The following is a 16,541-nucleotide window of genomic DNA, read 5'->3' as shown; positions in this document are numbered from 1 at the left end:
TAGAATGCGGTAGCAGATGATAAGTTCTTACAAGTAGGGACGTATTTTGACTGTAAGGATCTGCCATTCATACTCCCACTATCTTTCATCCAACCTGGCTAGAAATAAGTGAGTGGATGTCGAGGGGGGAACTGGTGCACTGACCGGGGACCGTGGGATGATGTGGACTTTGAGATTAGAATTGATCCCCCGAATATCCTTGAGAACGGAAAAAACATAGGATGGGACCTTGTTGATATTGAAGTTGCTGAAAGATGTATCACCGCTGCTGTCGTCTAGACTATAAATTAAAATTCTGAGAGATCAGCGTCAGAGAAGCTTGAGGCTTCGATTGACTCACGGTTCGCAGAAAAATCAGAGGCTCCAACTGTAACACGAATGTAATTGAGACCAGCGGCGTTAGCGGCATACTTTGGGGAGAACATATGATTCAGCAACGTCCAGTAATTTTGAGAGTTGGTTGACTAAAGGGAGCTATGAGAGCGATCGAACAGGTATGTGGTTCCGTCGACCTTCAAGTTGTTCAAAACGAGAGCAGATGAGTCGGCTGTGAAATGGATAAAGTAGTCGATGTAACAACCACAGCACAACAGTTGATCGACTTACTGAGAGAGCCTCCAAAACCAGCAATAGTCTGAAATTTTATCGCATCGTTGACGATGATATCCGCGCTGCCAATCGGACCTGGCGTGACGAAGTTGATGGGGGAAGTAGGAGACAAGGAGCTGAAGAGCTTTGAACGATCCCATGTTGTTTGCCACTATCAGATCAGAAGTATGTATGTGCGGCGAAGGAAGATTGAGGAGCGAACGCTCACAATATCCCAAATTTGCTGAGAAGCCGCAGAGCCAGCTAAGACAAGAGATATGAGGATGGGGAAAGTCTGCATGATGCGATTGATATAAAGGAGACCCGCACCTAAAGCCTTTATATTTTGGTTGAATCGTTTTCTGGCGCGTTGAAAAGGCATTGCATACACACAGGGTCGTCATGCGGATAGCACCGCGTGCAATACCATATGGCGACCTCCCCCAGCAGCAATTAATGGCATCATTGGTGAATGATTAATGACGGTTGATCAACCCACCCACCATTATTGCGACGCAGGTCACATTCCACTGGCCATGCGGATTTGCGTCCCTTATGCGAATCTATAGGTCAACCTTTGAGAAGTATGGCGAGGCGTTAAAGTTATGTGAGAGCTGTAGTTGATGTTTACGAACCGCGATCCATCGCTTAAGAACATGTCGTCTACCAGGGTGTCCCCGTTGATGATGATACCGATACGCAGAGCGTGATAAATCTCCTTTATGTCGAACTTGTCATCGGTATGATGGCGGTTTGAGAACTTCAACGTAGGAACACGGGTTCAATGAGGGAGAAGAATGAACGACAAAGAAAACTTCGATATCTGATGCTGGTAGCTCACCTGCTCATCATCTAGAAAGTATACCGGGGTACTGATGGTCCAATTCGATCAGGTGCCACAAACTTTTCAGTCAAAGGAAGCGGACCTAAGTTGACGGGCTCAAGCTCGAGAAAGCGTACTTAACTGGAGCTCCTCGGTCAAGAACCCACTCGGCGACACTGATTGTTCAAAATGGGCGCGCAGCATACTTTTGGCCACCTGCAACTGGATTCTCCTGGACTAGTTGTTGTTCGAGATCTCCAGAATTCTTGACGGAGACATCTTGTAATAGGTGAAATTTGCGTTATCGGAATCCAAGTAGACCGTGCGCGTGAGGTAGTACTTTCGCATCCTCATATATTCGTTCGTGAAGAGAAACTAGAGAGAGAAGCAAAGTTACTAACACGCCGGAGAAGCCCGTTGTCATTTGTAGTATCGGCGTTGTCGGATCAATTCTCGATTTTGTTACAATTTTGCCTTGCACCTCGTGTGTTAACTTTGATTCGAAATTTCTACAGTACTTATGTGCAAGGAATGGATGAGAGGTACAGTGAAAATGAATAACATAAGTTGATCATATCTATATGTTGTGATGCCAATGGAGCAAGAAAGAGGAGACAATATAATAATAGCTACAATGATTTGCCAAGATGTGTTCGAAGAGATGAAGTCGAAGAGTAAAGAAAAACGGCAGAGAGAGTGGAAGAAAGAGAACAAATATTAACCCAGGAAGACAGCAGATATCACGATCGTCTTCCAATGTGGCGATCTTCCTCATGGTTCACCTCTATCTGATCCCAATCGTCCGGGCTAAAGTAGAGATTAGGATGGTTGAACTGATGTTGATGGGCCTCCCAACCAGGGGCTTCGTACCATGCCGGGATTGGTGCTGACACCGTCGCGTTAACGGCTGATGAAGTTTGTCGATGGGAAGTTTCGTCATACTTATAATCGCCAGCCCAACCAGACAAGGTGGAAAATGACGAAGCGGGGAGCGGTGCGGATGGGGAGGTGTAGAAGTAGTTTGAGGGGTCTGTCGACACAGGTGGCGGGATAGGGTCGAGAGAGGGACGTCGGTCTCGGAATGCATATGAGGATCTTGTATGACGGCGACGAGGCCTTGACGATTGGGGTTTGTTGACCAGGTGACGAGCTCGCTGCCGTCGTTTGGGAGTTCGAGAGACGCACCGTATTGCTGAGTGAACAAAATTCAAAATCAGCTGTCAAGAAGACAAGAAGCGAGGCACAACGGCGCACCTCGATGTACTGATAATCGTACTGTCCGACAGGATCTTCATATCCCATCCCATCAGCGATCATCGGCCGCTCACAGCCCGAGTCAGCGATCTGGTCTTCCAAACCCGACGACAGCCACCAGTACCAGCCCTTTTGGGATAACTCACTCCTTCGACGTGCTTCTTCATCCTCAGACTGGAGATGTCGAGGGCCGTAGGATGTAAAGGGAGTGCAGATGAGTGGGAATAAGGCGGCGGTATCTCTTTGAGAATAGGGAGGACGACGCAATGATGGTGTGCCTGGTGTACCCATCCTGCTGGCTTCCCCGTCTCCTGGCGACGCGGCGTCGGATGGAAGAGTGATTGTAATTGCCGGGAGTGTTGAGCGCGGGTTGCTTGACGGAAGGGAGAGAGAGCGTTTGAACATGTGGGTTAGTGGGACTGCGGAGAGGCCTACAGGAAGGGGAGGTAGAGTCTCGCTGCAAAACATCTTGCATTGGGGTTGTCTCGATGTGAGTGGTGACCCGAGGGATAGAATCGACGGCAGGGATCGTCGTCTTTCGAGAGCGGCGGGGTCTGGTGGAGGAGGATGAAGGCGAGAGCTCGGATTTTTCTTTCTGGCTCATCATCATTCCCTCCCACTCACAGCCTTCTCCAAATCCGCGCCCTTCTTTCCCTCCACAAGCAAGTTCGCAATTTTCTCGCACCTCAACTCTTCCTTGCCCTTTGCCTGTGCTTTGCGTTTCCTCCCTTTGGCTGAATCCTCCGTTTCGTCCCCCGCGCCGACATCACCATCGTCAGGCTCTGGAAGCGAAGCAAGCGGGTGTTCTTGCGCCGTCGTCATAGTAGGGGAAGACGAAGATGAAGAGCTACCCATCGACGTAGTCGAGAAATACGCCCAAGTGGGCGTGATGAGGGACGGCGTCGAAGCCACCATAGCCGTCTGTGTCTGGATCGTAGGCCTGATCGCTGGAAGTTGGGTGGGTGAATGCGGCCGACGACGGGGAAGGTGGTAGGCGGTGCATGTGGGCTCAGAAGGAGGTTATGGACGGGTACACCGGCAGCAGTTATGTTCCTTGAACCCAGAGGGACTGGGACTCCTGCTTCTGAAACTCAACGGCCACTGCTCCGAGAGGCGGGGGGGCTCTACAGATACTTGTTCCTCTGGATGCGAGTCGTCGATGGACGCTAGGATGGACGCGGCAGAGTCGAGAACGGAGGGAACAGACTGCTCGATTTCTTCAGTCGACTTTGCGCGTGATACTCTGGGGGTTGGGCGGGTGATGGGGGAACGTGGGCGGAGGGGGGATAACGGGAGGTTCAATGACCCGTTCGAAGTTCGCCGATGAAGACGAGCGGCTGTGGTTATCGTGTCAGATCGGGGTACATGTGAGTGAAAGAAAAAGACACGTACACCAAGGTGGGCGATGAAGGGATTGAGTTGGGTGAGCGTGATCCGAGTCGGGGTTCGTTTGAGCGTAGGCTGGGTTGGGGGTGTTTTGTAGGTGAGCCGAGGCCGGATGTCATATGGCATAAATCGACGGCTGGAGGAGAGTGGGCACGAAGAGTGGCTGCATTGCTCATTAGCGGTGGCATGCGGAATGAAGAGGACGAAGACTTGCAAGAGAGGGATTCTGGTGATGATACCATGATGGTAGACGTTAGCCGACAGAAAGGTGGTTGATTGTGGTGGTTGATATGAAGGACATGTTGTGTGTTACTTGTGGGGGCCGGCAATGCCTGCAAAATCAGCGTGACGCTTGTCCTTGTTTGGCTCTCACCAAAATCTAACATCTCGGTAGTATTAGGTCATCACGGAGTGGTTTTTGGATCGTTTGCATTGTAGATCGTCCGCCCAGCACATTCGTGTCTCTTCAAAGTAATAAAAAATGTAATTTACATGATTAAGATCAATGTTTAATAGGCGAGTTCCATATCTGTGTCACTATCATTGGGGGCCGGCAACGCCTGCAAAATCAGCGTAACGCTTGTCCTTGTTTGGCTCTCACCAAAATCTAACATCTCGGTAGTATCAACGTTCTATTCAAGGGTATGCTAGTTTTCCTTTGAAAGGTATGTTAGCTTTATGTTCGTCTCATAGATTTACACATTTATATAGACGTTAACTAATATGTTGATAGACGTCGAGGTATATGGAATGCGGAGGCATGTCAACTTGCTTTGACCGAGTCGCGTAGGAATCTTCTTGGAGTTTTCGCGATTCCGAGTGTAGTGCCTTGAAATATACAGGGTATGTTGGTTTCTTCAAAAGTCTTTCAGAAATGCTGACTTACCGTCGTCTAGCACATTGTCATCCAGCTGTCGTTCCGCAGCTCCTCCTCATTGCCCTGTCTCCTCCCTCAACCCAAGAAGATGTATCGCTGTCCGCCAAACATCCCTCTCCCGCCCAACGGAAGATGGGATATTGTACGGATCTAGCTCCTTCTCGTTGACGCTCTCTTAGCCCTTCACATTATTTTGTTTCATTCCCAGCTGTGAGACAACATATCGCTATCTACGTCTTGAGACTTGAACCCAGCAGACCTCCTCAAAGTTTATTGCGATTCCGTCTCAGACATCTTGAACTCAAGCTCAGCACTCATTCCTTATGGATCCTCCTCCGAGGTACATCCTGCTTCACCCATTGTTCAAGGGATTAACCTGACCCCACGTTCTGCAGGGCCCATCTGAGATTATGGCACCTGAGGACCTGTTGTTCATTCTCTATGTGACTCGTGAGATTTTTTTTTGTTTCACACGAAGCCCGTCTATAGTTTCCACTGTTAGACGTCCGGATCTAGTGTCGTCCGCGCCGCAGGAGAGTACCTTAGGTTTGCACAGCCCTCGCTGTCAAATACATCTTTCCCCGATAACAAATGGCTGACGTCGGTTGGATCACTGGTCACACATACGTTATATTTTCCTCAATCACTCGCAATTCTCAGATGACATCCAGATATATTGTGTACGGCCCTCTCGCCAATGGAGTCACTACCACGGTGCTCACCACGTCGAGAACCACGACCTCAGCAGCCTGTGCGTCCTTAGCAGCGTGGGCGAGCCTATCGACCCAGAGGCGTCGAATTGGTATAATTTATAACGAACATGTTGGTAAGACTCAGTGCGCCATTGTGGATACCTTCTGGTGAGTTGTACATATTCCGTGGTGTCCACTGATGCTGAACGCTCACAGGCAAACAGAGACTGGGTCGATCATCGTTACACCGTTCCCTGGTGCTATCGAGACACTGCCCGGCTCCGCAACTATCCCCTTCTTCGGTATTGAGCCTGCCATTCTTGATCCCGTTACGGGCAATGAATTGGAAGGTAATAACGTTGAAGGTGTTCTTGTCCTCAAGACACCTTGGCCGTCTATCGCTCGCACTGTCTGCAAAGAACATAAAAGCTATCTGGGCACCTGCATGAATGTATGTTTCGCCTTTTTGACATTGTTTCACACCTCGCGTGGGCCGAGTTGTATTTAATGTTCTCGAACATATTCATGAAAACCGATATGGAGCTCTTCAACACGACGTATGTTCTTTCCCATTAACTCTTAGCACGTTTTCTCTCTGATGGAATAACAGGGAGGACGACATTAAATTCAGTGCTTACCTGACTCCACGGTATCGTGGAAAGTAAAGGGTTTATGCCAAGTTGTTGGACGATTGAAGGCGAGCACGTAGCTCCTGTAATGCCAGTCAGTATATAGTCCTAAGGTTCCACTGCCAGTGCATACATGTCATAAAATCATTATATTCCGTAAGTAGTTAAAGTACGTTGCATACTATATTTTACAAGTGAGGTCACGAAGTTGGGGTAATATGCGTAAGGTAAGCTTGTCCAAGGAGGGAATAATGCAATCAGGTTCGTCGCAAATGAACCGCGGATAATGTCAAAGGGGGATAACGAAGGTGTGTGAACGAAGATGAAAAAAAATGGTGAGGAAAACGAAGATAATAAACCATGAAGATGGAGAACAATCCAGCAGAGATCGAATAATTACCACTCCCTGACCCACTCCCCTCCACTGGCAAGGGAGGAAAAGACGCCCTTGCGCTGGATGAGCTTGTCAGCGAAACGTTGAACAGTACCCCCTGGCGTGCCTGTTGAATTCCCGCTCAGGTGGTGACTGTGCATGATCGAGTCAGACAGTACACATTCTATAGAAAATTGAACACTACGCACGCGCCTCTATAGACGCCTGGAATCCGGCCAACTGTAACCGCATACCAACGATCGTCGAAGCTGGCAACGGGATCTGTGACAGAAGAGCTTTGAGCTGGAGCTATTCAAATTGTAAGCAGCCGAATGCTGCATGTCTAAGTGTTTCGTTGGACGTCGTATATTGGATACGTGTTTTTTCGCGCACCTGTCTCCCCTTGGCCACACCAACATCCGCAATCCTCCACTCCATACAGCTACCCCTCCCAGCAGTCGCTTCCATCTCATATTTGCACTCTGATATGCCGACAGTGTGGAGGCGGTCTTCGAGGTCGTCTGGGTTGATTTAGCTGCGTTGAAGATGGAGCGGGAAGAGGGAAAAGGGAGGGGGGACGTACCATCCGTAGGGTAATGATGGAGAAGGCGGTACGAAACGCCCACCTGTCCTCGGGAAAAAGTATGTCAGTGCTCCTCGTGCGCACGATATTCACCTAGATGCTTGTGTTCTAGATGCTTCGTCACTTTTCCTCTTGCACCCTTGGTAACGTTGGCAGGAAGAAGCCCTTGTCGATGTTCAAGCACTTGGGCGGCGCGGAGTGGTTAGTTACTAGTAACTAACCAGGTCAGTTGAAACTCCGACAGCCTGTCTTCCGGCTATCTGACGCAAACGTGTCCAAATACGCACGTTCGGGAAGAATGACATCATTGGGATGCATTCCGGCTATCCCTGATGAACGATTGACGTCATCTGCACTCATTCCGGCTACTTCGAAGCGTTCAATTTTTTACGCGCCCCAACTACATTGAACCCTTCCCAAGCTTGAGATCTGTTGAAAGATGCAAAACGTTGAAAATGAACGTTTGAACCTTCACCTGACTTTACACATATGTAATAGTTAGATCTATTTGTGTTCACCCAGCAATTACAGAGGTTTTCACGCTGTCCTTACACTCCACCATCACCGCTATCGTGTCGGAAAATATTTCTGGCGTACGTCTCATATGTATTACAACAATTGGAAAATTTTATATACCACGTATAAGGCGGCCGTGATGCAAGTTCCTCAAAGTCAATAATTTTGCAACATTGCGACCCCCCCCCCAATTCTATTTTCAGGATCTCGCTTGAAAAACCTTGGTAAAGCTGACAGTTCTACACGTAGTGGTCCCCTTCAGGACCCCGCCAAGTTTGTACCTCTGAATTTCCAGAACTTTTGTCAGTGGAAGATACTAGCGTGCCACAGCGCGCGTCATACTACCTACCACTCCCTAACTTCCTCCATTCGCAGAGTATCGTTTTTGTCCAAGGGAAACTCACATATCTATTCCTAAATGTAGTATTCAACGCTTCTCAACAACAAATGATCACAGTGGAACACGCGGACATACATACATTTAGAAAAAGAATGGTAGCCCCCTGCTCCTCCAGGCCTCAATTCCAGATCCATCGCGCTCGAAACGCATTGGCACTTTTACACATCAGGGTCTTCTTTAGGACACTACCATCTGTGTGCCTGGGTATGTAATTTCCGTTAGTGAAAGATTATAGCGGGCGTGTCGTTTCCCGTATTTCGTACCATTCCTCACATTCCTCCATTCGCAGCATCCCAGACGTGGGGAGACGTGTGCAAGAATATCTCACATTCTTTACCTAGATCCTCTATAGTATCAACGATTCGAAACGTTGACAAAGCGTAGGGGACGTACATTTCGAACAATATGTAAGGATATACTCCTCCTCCCCCGATTCTTCATCGTGCTTGAACCGCAGAGGTATATTCCATCTTGACGTGTCAGAGTCTTGTTCGGGTAGTATTCCCGACGTCACTGCACTTGTGAGTTCATCAGTTTTGCTGTAAGAAATTTGTGAGCTGGCGTTCGCGCTTACTGTCCGAACCCTTCAATAATACGATTTCGTGGTTCTGTGATAGAGAAAAATCTGAAACTTGTTTATTCATGTGGTAGAATCATAATACACTTACCTGTACAGGAAGGACCAAAGCACATAGTTTCATTCGAGTTTAGATGACCGCTGAATGTGTCCTCCTTCTCCTCTCCCGATTCCGAATTAAAAAACGGCGTTCTGAACATTAAACTGTCAGAAAGATATTCATCAAGGGTCTGATGGCTGTACGTACTTTGATTTGAAACGACTTGGCTTGTATCTTTCTCGCAGCGTCGCAAGGCTTTCGCGAACGGGAGCCGTGCAGAGTTCTGCCGTTGTGCGTTGGTCGGTTGTTCTCTCGGGATGAGTTGAATGTATTTCGAGTGCCGCCTAATAAAAAGTACATTTAACGAAGCCGAAGTTGATTAAATAAACCAAAGGAATGGATACGTACGAAACCAATGCAAAGCTCATTTCCTCCGTCCTCCCCGGTTCCGAACCCTGCACAATGCACAATACGAAACCCTACCTCCATAAAATTTCTGCGTCACGTCAGTCACAACTCGGCTGGTTACTGCCAAGGCAGAAAGGCTAAAGGCAGAAAGGCTATAAAGATGGGGCGGTCAGTCCCATAATTTTTCAACAGCGCTAGCGCCCACCTACATACGCTCTCATATCCTACCTCCACTCTCTCCTCCTTTCATTGTCAATTGTCGATCCCCATTCCCCTCTCGTCGTCGACCTCTTGTTCGTCGTCGTTATTCTCCAGTAAGCCGTCCGCTCGTCGTGGTCTGTAGTCGTCGTGGTTTGCAGTTGTTGATTTTGACGTTGCTTATTGACTTTTTAAGACTTTCCAACGCTAGACGGTGACCGGGTATGTCAACGTCGATTTCGTCGTGGACAACGTTCGCTTACCTTTGCTTCTATTCCTTTCCTGCAGGGTGATTGGCTAAAATGAGCGGGATAGGCGTTGCGAGGGTCACAAGGGGGTTCAGGGATCTGAATGCCGGACCGGGGGTTGGGTAGGTAGGTTGGCCGTAGGCCGAAAAAAAGATTTTTGGAACCCTCTATGAGATAGTCCTAAATTGGTTTTACAAGGTGATTTACAGTATTTCTGCATGTAAAATATCATTGTATAGTACATTATCTTGACTGGATATTATATTTCATTATATCCGGCCCAATTTCTGGCTTCAAAATTGTTTTTCACAGTCTAATCTTCATCAAATTTTTGTCTAATGTTTTAATCAATCACAATTTACTGACAAAACAGTCAGAGACCAGTTCTTGACACTGATGGGTAAGCTGTGTGACCTGATTTCAAAACTCGAATCATCTTGATGCTTTTGACACATCAGACACTCTAAACGGATGCCTGTGTGGTGTGGTATTGCACTCAGAATGCAATGGCTTGGTAAAATGTAAAAGGGTTGGATGTGAGACTCAATGGGTGAGTATCAGTCTTGCAAAAGTTAATCACTACACTCACTTATTTTTTAGTGCCACCTACAATGTGTTGCATTGGAGATAGCCCCACGAAATTGGGTATGTGAAGCCTTAGAGGATCAGAGGGATCATGATGATGATGTCACATTGCCATATATAGGCATGTGCCTGATTACGTAGGTAGGTAGGTCAAGCACACAGGGCCTTACAAAAAAATTCGACCCCAGCTACTTTTTTTTAATTCTTGAACCCCCTTGGAGGGTCATGAATAAAAAGTTGGTTCTGCAAAAAGTATGTCAGTCGTTCACATCCCCTCGAGTACACAGCATTAACTCACCTGATCCCAGCTCTTTCGTCGTGTCTCCCACGCAATGATCGCCTTGGCCGTCGATGAGACTGTAGAAGGTTCGTTAGCGTCCTTCCGCGCAACTCCCGCGTTTGAATCACTCACTCACTTACTAATGTGTCCACATCGGCTAGAATGACATGATGAGCTACAAAATGTAAGTAATCGTACACGAATCCCGATAGGAACCAACTGGCCTCTTGAAAGTTGAAAGTTGAGCTTGAGGTTGTGGCTGATGGACGTCTTGGGAAACGGTGAGCAAACAGTAACATGTGTAACGATCGTGACTTGTACTTGAGCTCTACACAAAGCCCAGCGTTGGCACTTTCCAACACGCAGGACGACGATAGACGTGACGTCTACTTCAGAGGTGTAGGATGTAGGGTGGTAAGTTGTTCAATACAACGGAACGAGACGTTCCGTGAATACTTAACGTGATTGCGCATCATTAGCTCAATGTCGACAACACCAGACGTCGGAAAAGACTCCATCATTGAGGGAACACGGGTGGATAGTCGAGCAGGCGGTGTAGAGAGGGAGCGGGAAGGTGTGGAAGTGGATAGTACGTCTATCCTCCTTACTATTTGTCCCAAACTTCACATACGTTTCCCTCTTGGATTCATATTCTTTCTCTAAATGGGTTCCCGCCACCCAGGGAAGGTAAAACCAACGGCCGCTAGGCAAGTTCTTTCCCTTAAAGGTTAGTGCAGGGTTGGAGTAATTCGTTGTGCTCCTCCCCATGCCGATGTCCTCGGGTTTGCGGTCTATTGTGAAGAAGTCGCTGAGGTGACTGGAGGAGAGGACGCGAGAGCCACTACGCTTGAGGTGCCGAAGGCGACGCAATAGATGAGGTTGGAATGGGCTTCATATTTGGAGTCTTTGCGTTTTCTAATGCGGTTATTTGAACGCCGGCCGGTTGTAACTGACATAACCGCTGTCAAGATCTGACGGTGGATCTGACAGTCTCTGTCAATATTATGACCTGTCCACAAACTATGCACCGTGACGACGATTCCCGCCTTTTTTCCTCCTTGCCATTCACCTCTCTTCTCGTCTTCAGCCTCCTACCTACAAATCCGTCATTTTTGTCTCTTCAACCCCCAACCCACTCTCGTTTACAATTGCCCTGACCATTTCAAGTTTGAAGTTTGTCCCCGTCCGATTGCATTCTGTCCTCGCTACTCACCTCCAATTGTAGAATGGACAACTGGAGAGTAGCTGTGCTAGGCGACGGCGGTGTGGGCAAAACAGCGCTAGCTGTCCAGGTGCGCCCACCCCTTGTCACAAACACGATTGAACTTGCAAATTAACGCTTTTTCACCTAGTTTACCCTCAACTCTTTCGTTGGTGAGCTTTTAACCTCTCATTTCTATTGTACAGCGATCAACCGAGTATTGTCTTTCATCAGAGGTACTCCTCTCACTTATCGTTCTCCAATACTCTCTAATGGATCTGTAGACATACGATCCCACGATTGAAGACGCGTACCGGAAGCAGTTGGTGGTAGACAATAGGATGTGTTTTGTAGAGGTCATCGACACCGCTGGACAGGGTGCGCGTTCTTTCTGCCCCTGATACTTCTCATTACTCACCAAACACCAGAGGAATACGCCACGTTGCGTGATCAGTGGGTCCGGTGAGTCATATTAGTACGCCTTGTTACCCTAGCTTATGGGTGTTCAGAGAGGGGCAAGGATTTATCTTAGTTTATTCCGTCACCTCTCGGTCGACATTCAATCGGCTTGAGGTTTTCCGCCAGTCCATGTGCCGAGTCAAGCGGGGTGACCCCGCGTTCATCCTTGTGGGCAACAAGTGTGACAAGACCTATGAGCGAGAGGTGTCAAAGGAGGAAGGTGCCGCAATGGCGCGGCGCTTTGGCTGTGAATTCATTGAGACCTCAGCCAAGACAACGCAGAATGTAGAGCGCCTCTTCATGAACCTTGTTCGTGCACTACGACAACCTGGGGGCTCAGTGCCCACCAAAACAAAAGAGAAGAGGCAGGGCAAGTGTATCATCATGTAGGGGACTTCTTTCTGGGTTTTGTGGGCTTTAGACACTCTTAGATTTTTTTTTTCTTTTTCTCACACGCACTTTCTGTTTGTACACCATTTAAACAAGCAAATGCCTCTGACCTGATGGCCACCCATCAATTTGCCATATGTTTTGAATGGGAAAGCAATAAAAACTCGACAGCAAAGCGACAGAGAATGGGTAAAACTTACTAAAAGTAGGGTATGTAAGATATGATGATGTGAAGTGAATAAGTTAGGTATATATCAAGATGGCAACAATAACGTAGGGGAGAAATGAAAGAAATAAATGGAATGACGTGAAGCAAAGTCGCAGAAAAAGATGAGCACACCTTTAGCCGAGGTCATGAAATCTGGCCAATAAATCGTTCAAAAACCTCGCCACCATCCCAGCCCCAAGCCTAACCTTCTCCCTTTCCCTCCCCTCGGAAACATTCTTCAAAAATCGCCCTTCAAACCGATTGGGATGCCACTTCCTGATATGCTCCCTCAACCTCTCCTTCGACCTTGCCTTATCCCTCCGCAGATCAAATGCCGACAAAATATACACTGAAACCGCGACGAGGGTAAGATCGCTAGGGTTTTTGGGCCCAGAAAAGCTCAAGACGGGCCAAGGGAAGTCAGACCAATGAAGAGATCTGTATTCGGCGATGCGAGACCACTGTTGGTTGTGGAAGATAAGGAGTTTGATGGTGTTTTCGTCGGACAAAGGGCATGTGGTGACGGGTAAAAATCGCCGCAGTCCGCGCTTGACCTCTGCACGTTTCCGGAACTCTTCCTGCTGCCGCCCGTGTTTTTCTCAACGTTCACGCGCAGCCGCTTCCTCTGGCGTTTCGTGTTGATCATCGAGAATGCCGGTATCCGTCCACGTAGAGGACGTAGCGGATTTAGTATCCGCAGAGTACGCATTATGAGGTGTTAGCTGGGTTGAGGAGTAAATCCTCAGCCAATTTAAGAGATACGCGTTTTCCTGCGCCCGTATTACATAACATTGCCATGCAGAGAAATAACCTCTATGACGAACATTGTCTAGTACTTGTTACAATTACTGGATAGATCTTAACGAATTGGAAGCAATATAAGTAAGGTTCAATATCTGGAGTAAACATGGACTACGTCAATCGATTCCCACTCAAATCCTCCGTTGCGCTTTGACATCCCAAGTTTATTGGTTGCGCAGATGAAATCGTCATCTACGAGTTCCACGCATTCTGCAGGGGTCGTTGTGAGTGAGTAAGCGATGATGGCCGAAGCGCTGAAGGTTCACGTACGCCAACTCGGCGGTTCATCACCTTTCTCACGCCTCACGCATGTTTGGGAACTGAACGACTGCAACTGAGGTGGGGAGCAGGCGCGCCATAACCAAGAAGGCCAATCTCAGTAAAGAGATTGCAGAATACCTCCTGTGACAAAGTTTTTGAAATAGTAAGTCCGTTGGGGGCTCGAGTGGGTTGAGGCGTAAAAGACGCACACGCGAACGGCATTTGCTGCGTGGGCAATCAGTGAATTGGTATGGGATAGCATTGAATGTGGGTGAGCTTACTCCCAGAACACGTTGTACTCAACATACCGCCGATTGTGGCACTCGGACCTCAGTCAATCTAAATTAACGAGTGAGGGATCACGCAGGAATTTTCTTTGAGTCAACGCGCTGGCAAGAAGAGGGGTATCCGGGGTATCCTAAAAAACAGTTGATAAGGATGAAAGTTCCTCGAGATAAATATGATTGATCACCTTTTTCTTTTGAAGAATGCCGTTGTTATCCATCCACCCCGCTGCAGGCTGACGTACCAAGTCAGAATCAGCCTGTAGCATCGACCAGTCATGCTGAATGATTAAATAGACAAGAACTCACCGTAACTTTCAAGTATCTTATCCATATTGTTCATTCTATAGGGTTTTAGAGTAAGGATAACAAGGTTGGTGTTACAAATGTTAGACGAAATGGGCAAAAAGGCTCGCAGGTCGAACGGTATCAACGGAACGGAAATGGGTTATATGGTTGAACTTTATGTACTTTAGTAGGTTGATGGGTAAAGTCGGTAGCGACAAACCCTCGCAGGTCGAGAGCACTCGACCTGCGAGAGATGAATGATGCATCCTGGAACATATTTAGGTATGATAATACACGATAACGCTCGCAGGTCGGGTGTGTTCGATCTGCGAGGTAGGTTATGACGAATGTGTGCGACGCTACTGGATTTTATCATGATGCTCGCAGGTCGGGCGCACTCGACCTATCTCTATTAGTCGAGCATTTGGACGCCAAGTGAACTTATGTTGGAGCCCGCATCTGAAAATTTGGGTCGAGCTCCATTTCAATGGAATAAGACGATCCATTGAAAAATTCAGATCCCCTCACCAAGGGCAGGGCCTAGATCTATAGATCAGTGCTTATCTGATAAGATAGAGACCAAAAAAAAAAAGAAGGCTGATTTGATTTTTTTTTCTCACATATTTCAGGGTCTTCAAGAGATCGCACATTGCAAAAAAAGGTTGATTCCAAAAATTCACATCTGATCCCTGATCAAGCCTATGGATAGAAGGTGCATAGACCCCACACAGAATCCATTCGAGGACCTTTCATTGAGATTGGGGGGGGGGGATCAGTGTATCAGTCCAGTCGTCTTCTCAAGCAGATCATAATTAGCAGGTAGCACCACATTGACAACTGGCCGCCCAGAGTCCCTTCTCCTTTTCCATCAGCAACTGCCTACTTGTCAAAGTGGCTCAAAACAAAATGCAGGCCATCTGCAGAGATGTAGCAATGCTCCAGATGAGCTGCTCATATTGCCAAGGCAAAATATCATTCACATTCAGACTCAGAGCCTAAGAGACATGTCAAAAATGAAGGGTTTACATGCCACCACAGGTCCAAGAATCTGATCTACTTCTCTTTGTTAGGGCTCTCTAGAATCATGATAATCAGTTAGGGAGGTTATATAAATACACGACATGACTAAAAAGCAGTCTTTTTAAACTTTGCCAAGTCATGTCAAGTCATGTGGCTGATGCCTCTTGAGGAAGGGGGATCATTTGTCGAAGGAGGGACAAGACTGTAGGGGGAAGGCTGAGACCATTCATCGAAATAGGGGGGTGAAGCCAAAAGACATTCATCAAAGGAGGGAGGAGGCCATTGAGTGAGTTAGCAGGAGACCATTGTCAAGACACAGGTTCATGTTAACTGGTTTTTTTGCAGTCTTTACACTCTCAAAACAGATGGTATGACAAAGCTGTCACAGGGTGTCTGGGGTCCTTTTCCAAAATAAATAAATAAATTCTGCAGGCTGCAATACTGGTCCATTGGGTACCATTTTTTGTGGGGTGGTTCTCCATGTTTTTCTTGAGATATTGAACTACAAATTGAGGCTAGATAGTCCAAACCATCTATTGAAAATGAATTTAAATAGGCTTTATCCCAGCTTTTCTCATGCATCCAAAGCCATTTAATGATACATGTCTTTCCCAGTCCTTTCTATTTGAACAATATTCATCCAAATCAAACAATACCACATCTATTGGGATGAAGTGGTCATTGAGAAGCAAAGAAAAGTGGAAAGGTTCTTCAGGTTTTTTCTAAGATTTCCAACTCCAAGTGGAGGCTAGATAAGTCAACTCCAACCTTTGGAAATCAGTTCAATTGAGGGTTTTTTCATTTCTAAAAAGCCATTAATATGAATCCTCCCAATAATAGGTCAAATATATTTTGCCCAGTAGGGCCAATCAGGCAGTCCTACCTACTTACATAGCATGTACATATAGTATGGCCAACAACAGCATATAATCTCAATTTTCTTAAGAAGTACATATGATGGAATCAGGTATTGTTGTCCTGAGTGTTTGGCCAAAGTCTTCTTTTGTCATAATATTTGGTCCAATTTATTGAAGCTGAGTGAATCTGTCCAATCCAAAGTCTTGTTAATTGGAAATAGAATCAAGTCTTGTTGTCCTAAGAGTCTTCATTATCAAAATATCATACCATGGTATTCATACCATACCATACCATACCATGGTATTGCACCCTCA

General features: G+C 47.1%; 6 protein-coding genes across 6 annotated transcripts; 3 read left to right on the top strand and 3 right to left on the bottom strand.

Annotated features, from left to right (window-relative positions):
- Nucleotides 1–1,944: 1,944 nt before the first annotated feature.
- Nucleotides 1,945–4,437, bottom strand: LACBIDRAFT_296049 (uncharacterized protein; the record flags this gene model as incomplete). The annotated part of the gene is made up of 5 exons (XM_001890428.1): nucleotides 1,945–2,486; nucleotides 2,597–2,603; nucleotides 2,666–3,096; nucleotides 3,286–3,512; nucleotides 4,058–4,437. The coding sequence occupies 5 exons, from the start codon at nucleotides 4,435–4,437 to the stop codon at nucleotides 2,152–2,154; spliced, it is 1,380 nt and encodes a 459-aa protein (XP_001890463.1). The 3' UTR covers nucleotides 1,945–2,151.
- A 1,082-nt stretch (nucleotides 4,438–5,519) lies between these two features.
- LACBIDRAFT_335577 (uncharacterized protein) lies at nucleotides 5,520–6,565 on the top strand (the record flags this gene model as incomplete). The annotated part of the gene is made up of 5 exons (XM_001890436.1): nucleotides 5,520–5,788; nucleotides 5,837–6,071; nucleotides 6,252–6,281; nucleotides 6,414–6,476; nucleotides 6,545–6,565. The coding sequence occupies 5 exons, from the start codon at nucleotides 5,520–5,522 to the stop codon at nucleotides 6,563–6,565; spliced, it is 618 nt and encodes a 205-aa protein (XP_001890471.1).
- Nucleotides 6,566–8,390: 1,825 nt separating this feature from the next.
- On the bottom strand, nucleotides 8,391–8,822 carry LACBIDRAFT_318578 (uncharacterized protein; the record flags this gene model as incomplete). Its single annotated transcript, XM_001890427.1, has 4 exons — nucleotides 8,391–8,458; nucleotides 8,515–8,634; nucleotides 8,696–8,729; nucleotides 8,790–8,822. The coding sequence occupies 4 exons, from the start codon at nucleotides 8,820–8,822 to the stop codon at nucleotides 8,391–8,393; spliced, it is 255 nt and encodes an 84-aa protein (XP_001890462.1).
- Nucleotides 8,823–9,988: 1,166 nt separating this feature from the next.
- Nucleotides 9,989–10,318, top strand: LACBIDRAFT_318576 (uncharacterized protein; the record flags this gene model as incomplete). The annotated part of the gene is made up of 3 exons (XM_001890435.1): nucleotides 9,989–9,992; nucleotides 10,051–10,142; nucleotides 10,193–10,318. 3 exons carry the CDS (start codon nucleotides 9,989–9,991, stop codon nucleotides 10,316–10,318), a joined length of 222 nt encoding a protein of 73 aa, XP_001890470.1.
- A 1,365-nt stretch (nucleotides 10,319–11,683) lies between these two features.
- LACBIDRAFT_256615 (uncharacterized protein) lies at nucleotides 11,684–12,507 on the top strand (the record flags this gene model as incomplete). The annotated part of the gene is made up of 6 exons (XM_001890434.1): nucleotides 11,684–11,749; nucleotides 11,810–11,831; nucleotides 11,893–11,894; nucleotides 11,943–12,036; nucleotides 12,087–12,120; nucleotides 12,168–12,507. The coding sequence occupies 6 exons, from the start codon at nucleotides 11,684–11,686 to the stop codon at nucleotides 12,505–12,507; spliced, it is 558 nt and encodes a 185-aa protein (XP_001890469.1).
- A 342-nt stretch (nucleotides 12,508–12,849) lies between these two features.
- On the bottom strand, nucleotides 12,850–13,231 carry LACBIDRAFT_318574 (uncharacterized protein; the record flags this gene model as incomplete). Its single annotated transcript, XM_001890426.1, has 2 exons — nucleotides 12,850–13,176; nucleotides 13,223–13,231. The coding sequence occupies 2 exons, from the start codon at nucleotides 13,229–13,231 to the stop codon at nucleotides 12,850–12,852; spliced, it is 336 nt and encodes a 111-aa protein (XP_001890461.1).
- Between the last annotated feature and the right edge of the window lie 3,310 nt (nucleotides 13,232–16,541).

The sequence above is a fragment of the Laccaria bicolor genome, genomic scaffold (assembly GCF_000143565.1).
Source record: "Laccaria bicolor S238N-H82 LACBIscaffold_96 genomic scaffold, whole genome shotgun sequence".
Lineage (NCBI taxonomy): Eukaryota > Fungi > Basidiomycota > Agaricomycetes > Agaricales > Hydnangiaceae > Laccaria > Laccaria bicolor.
This window is presented reverse-complemented; position numbering and strand designations above follow the sequence as displayed.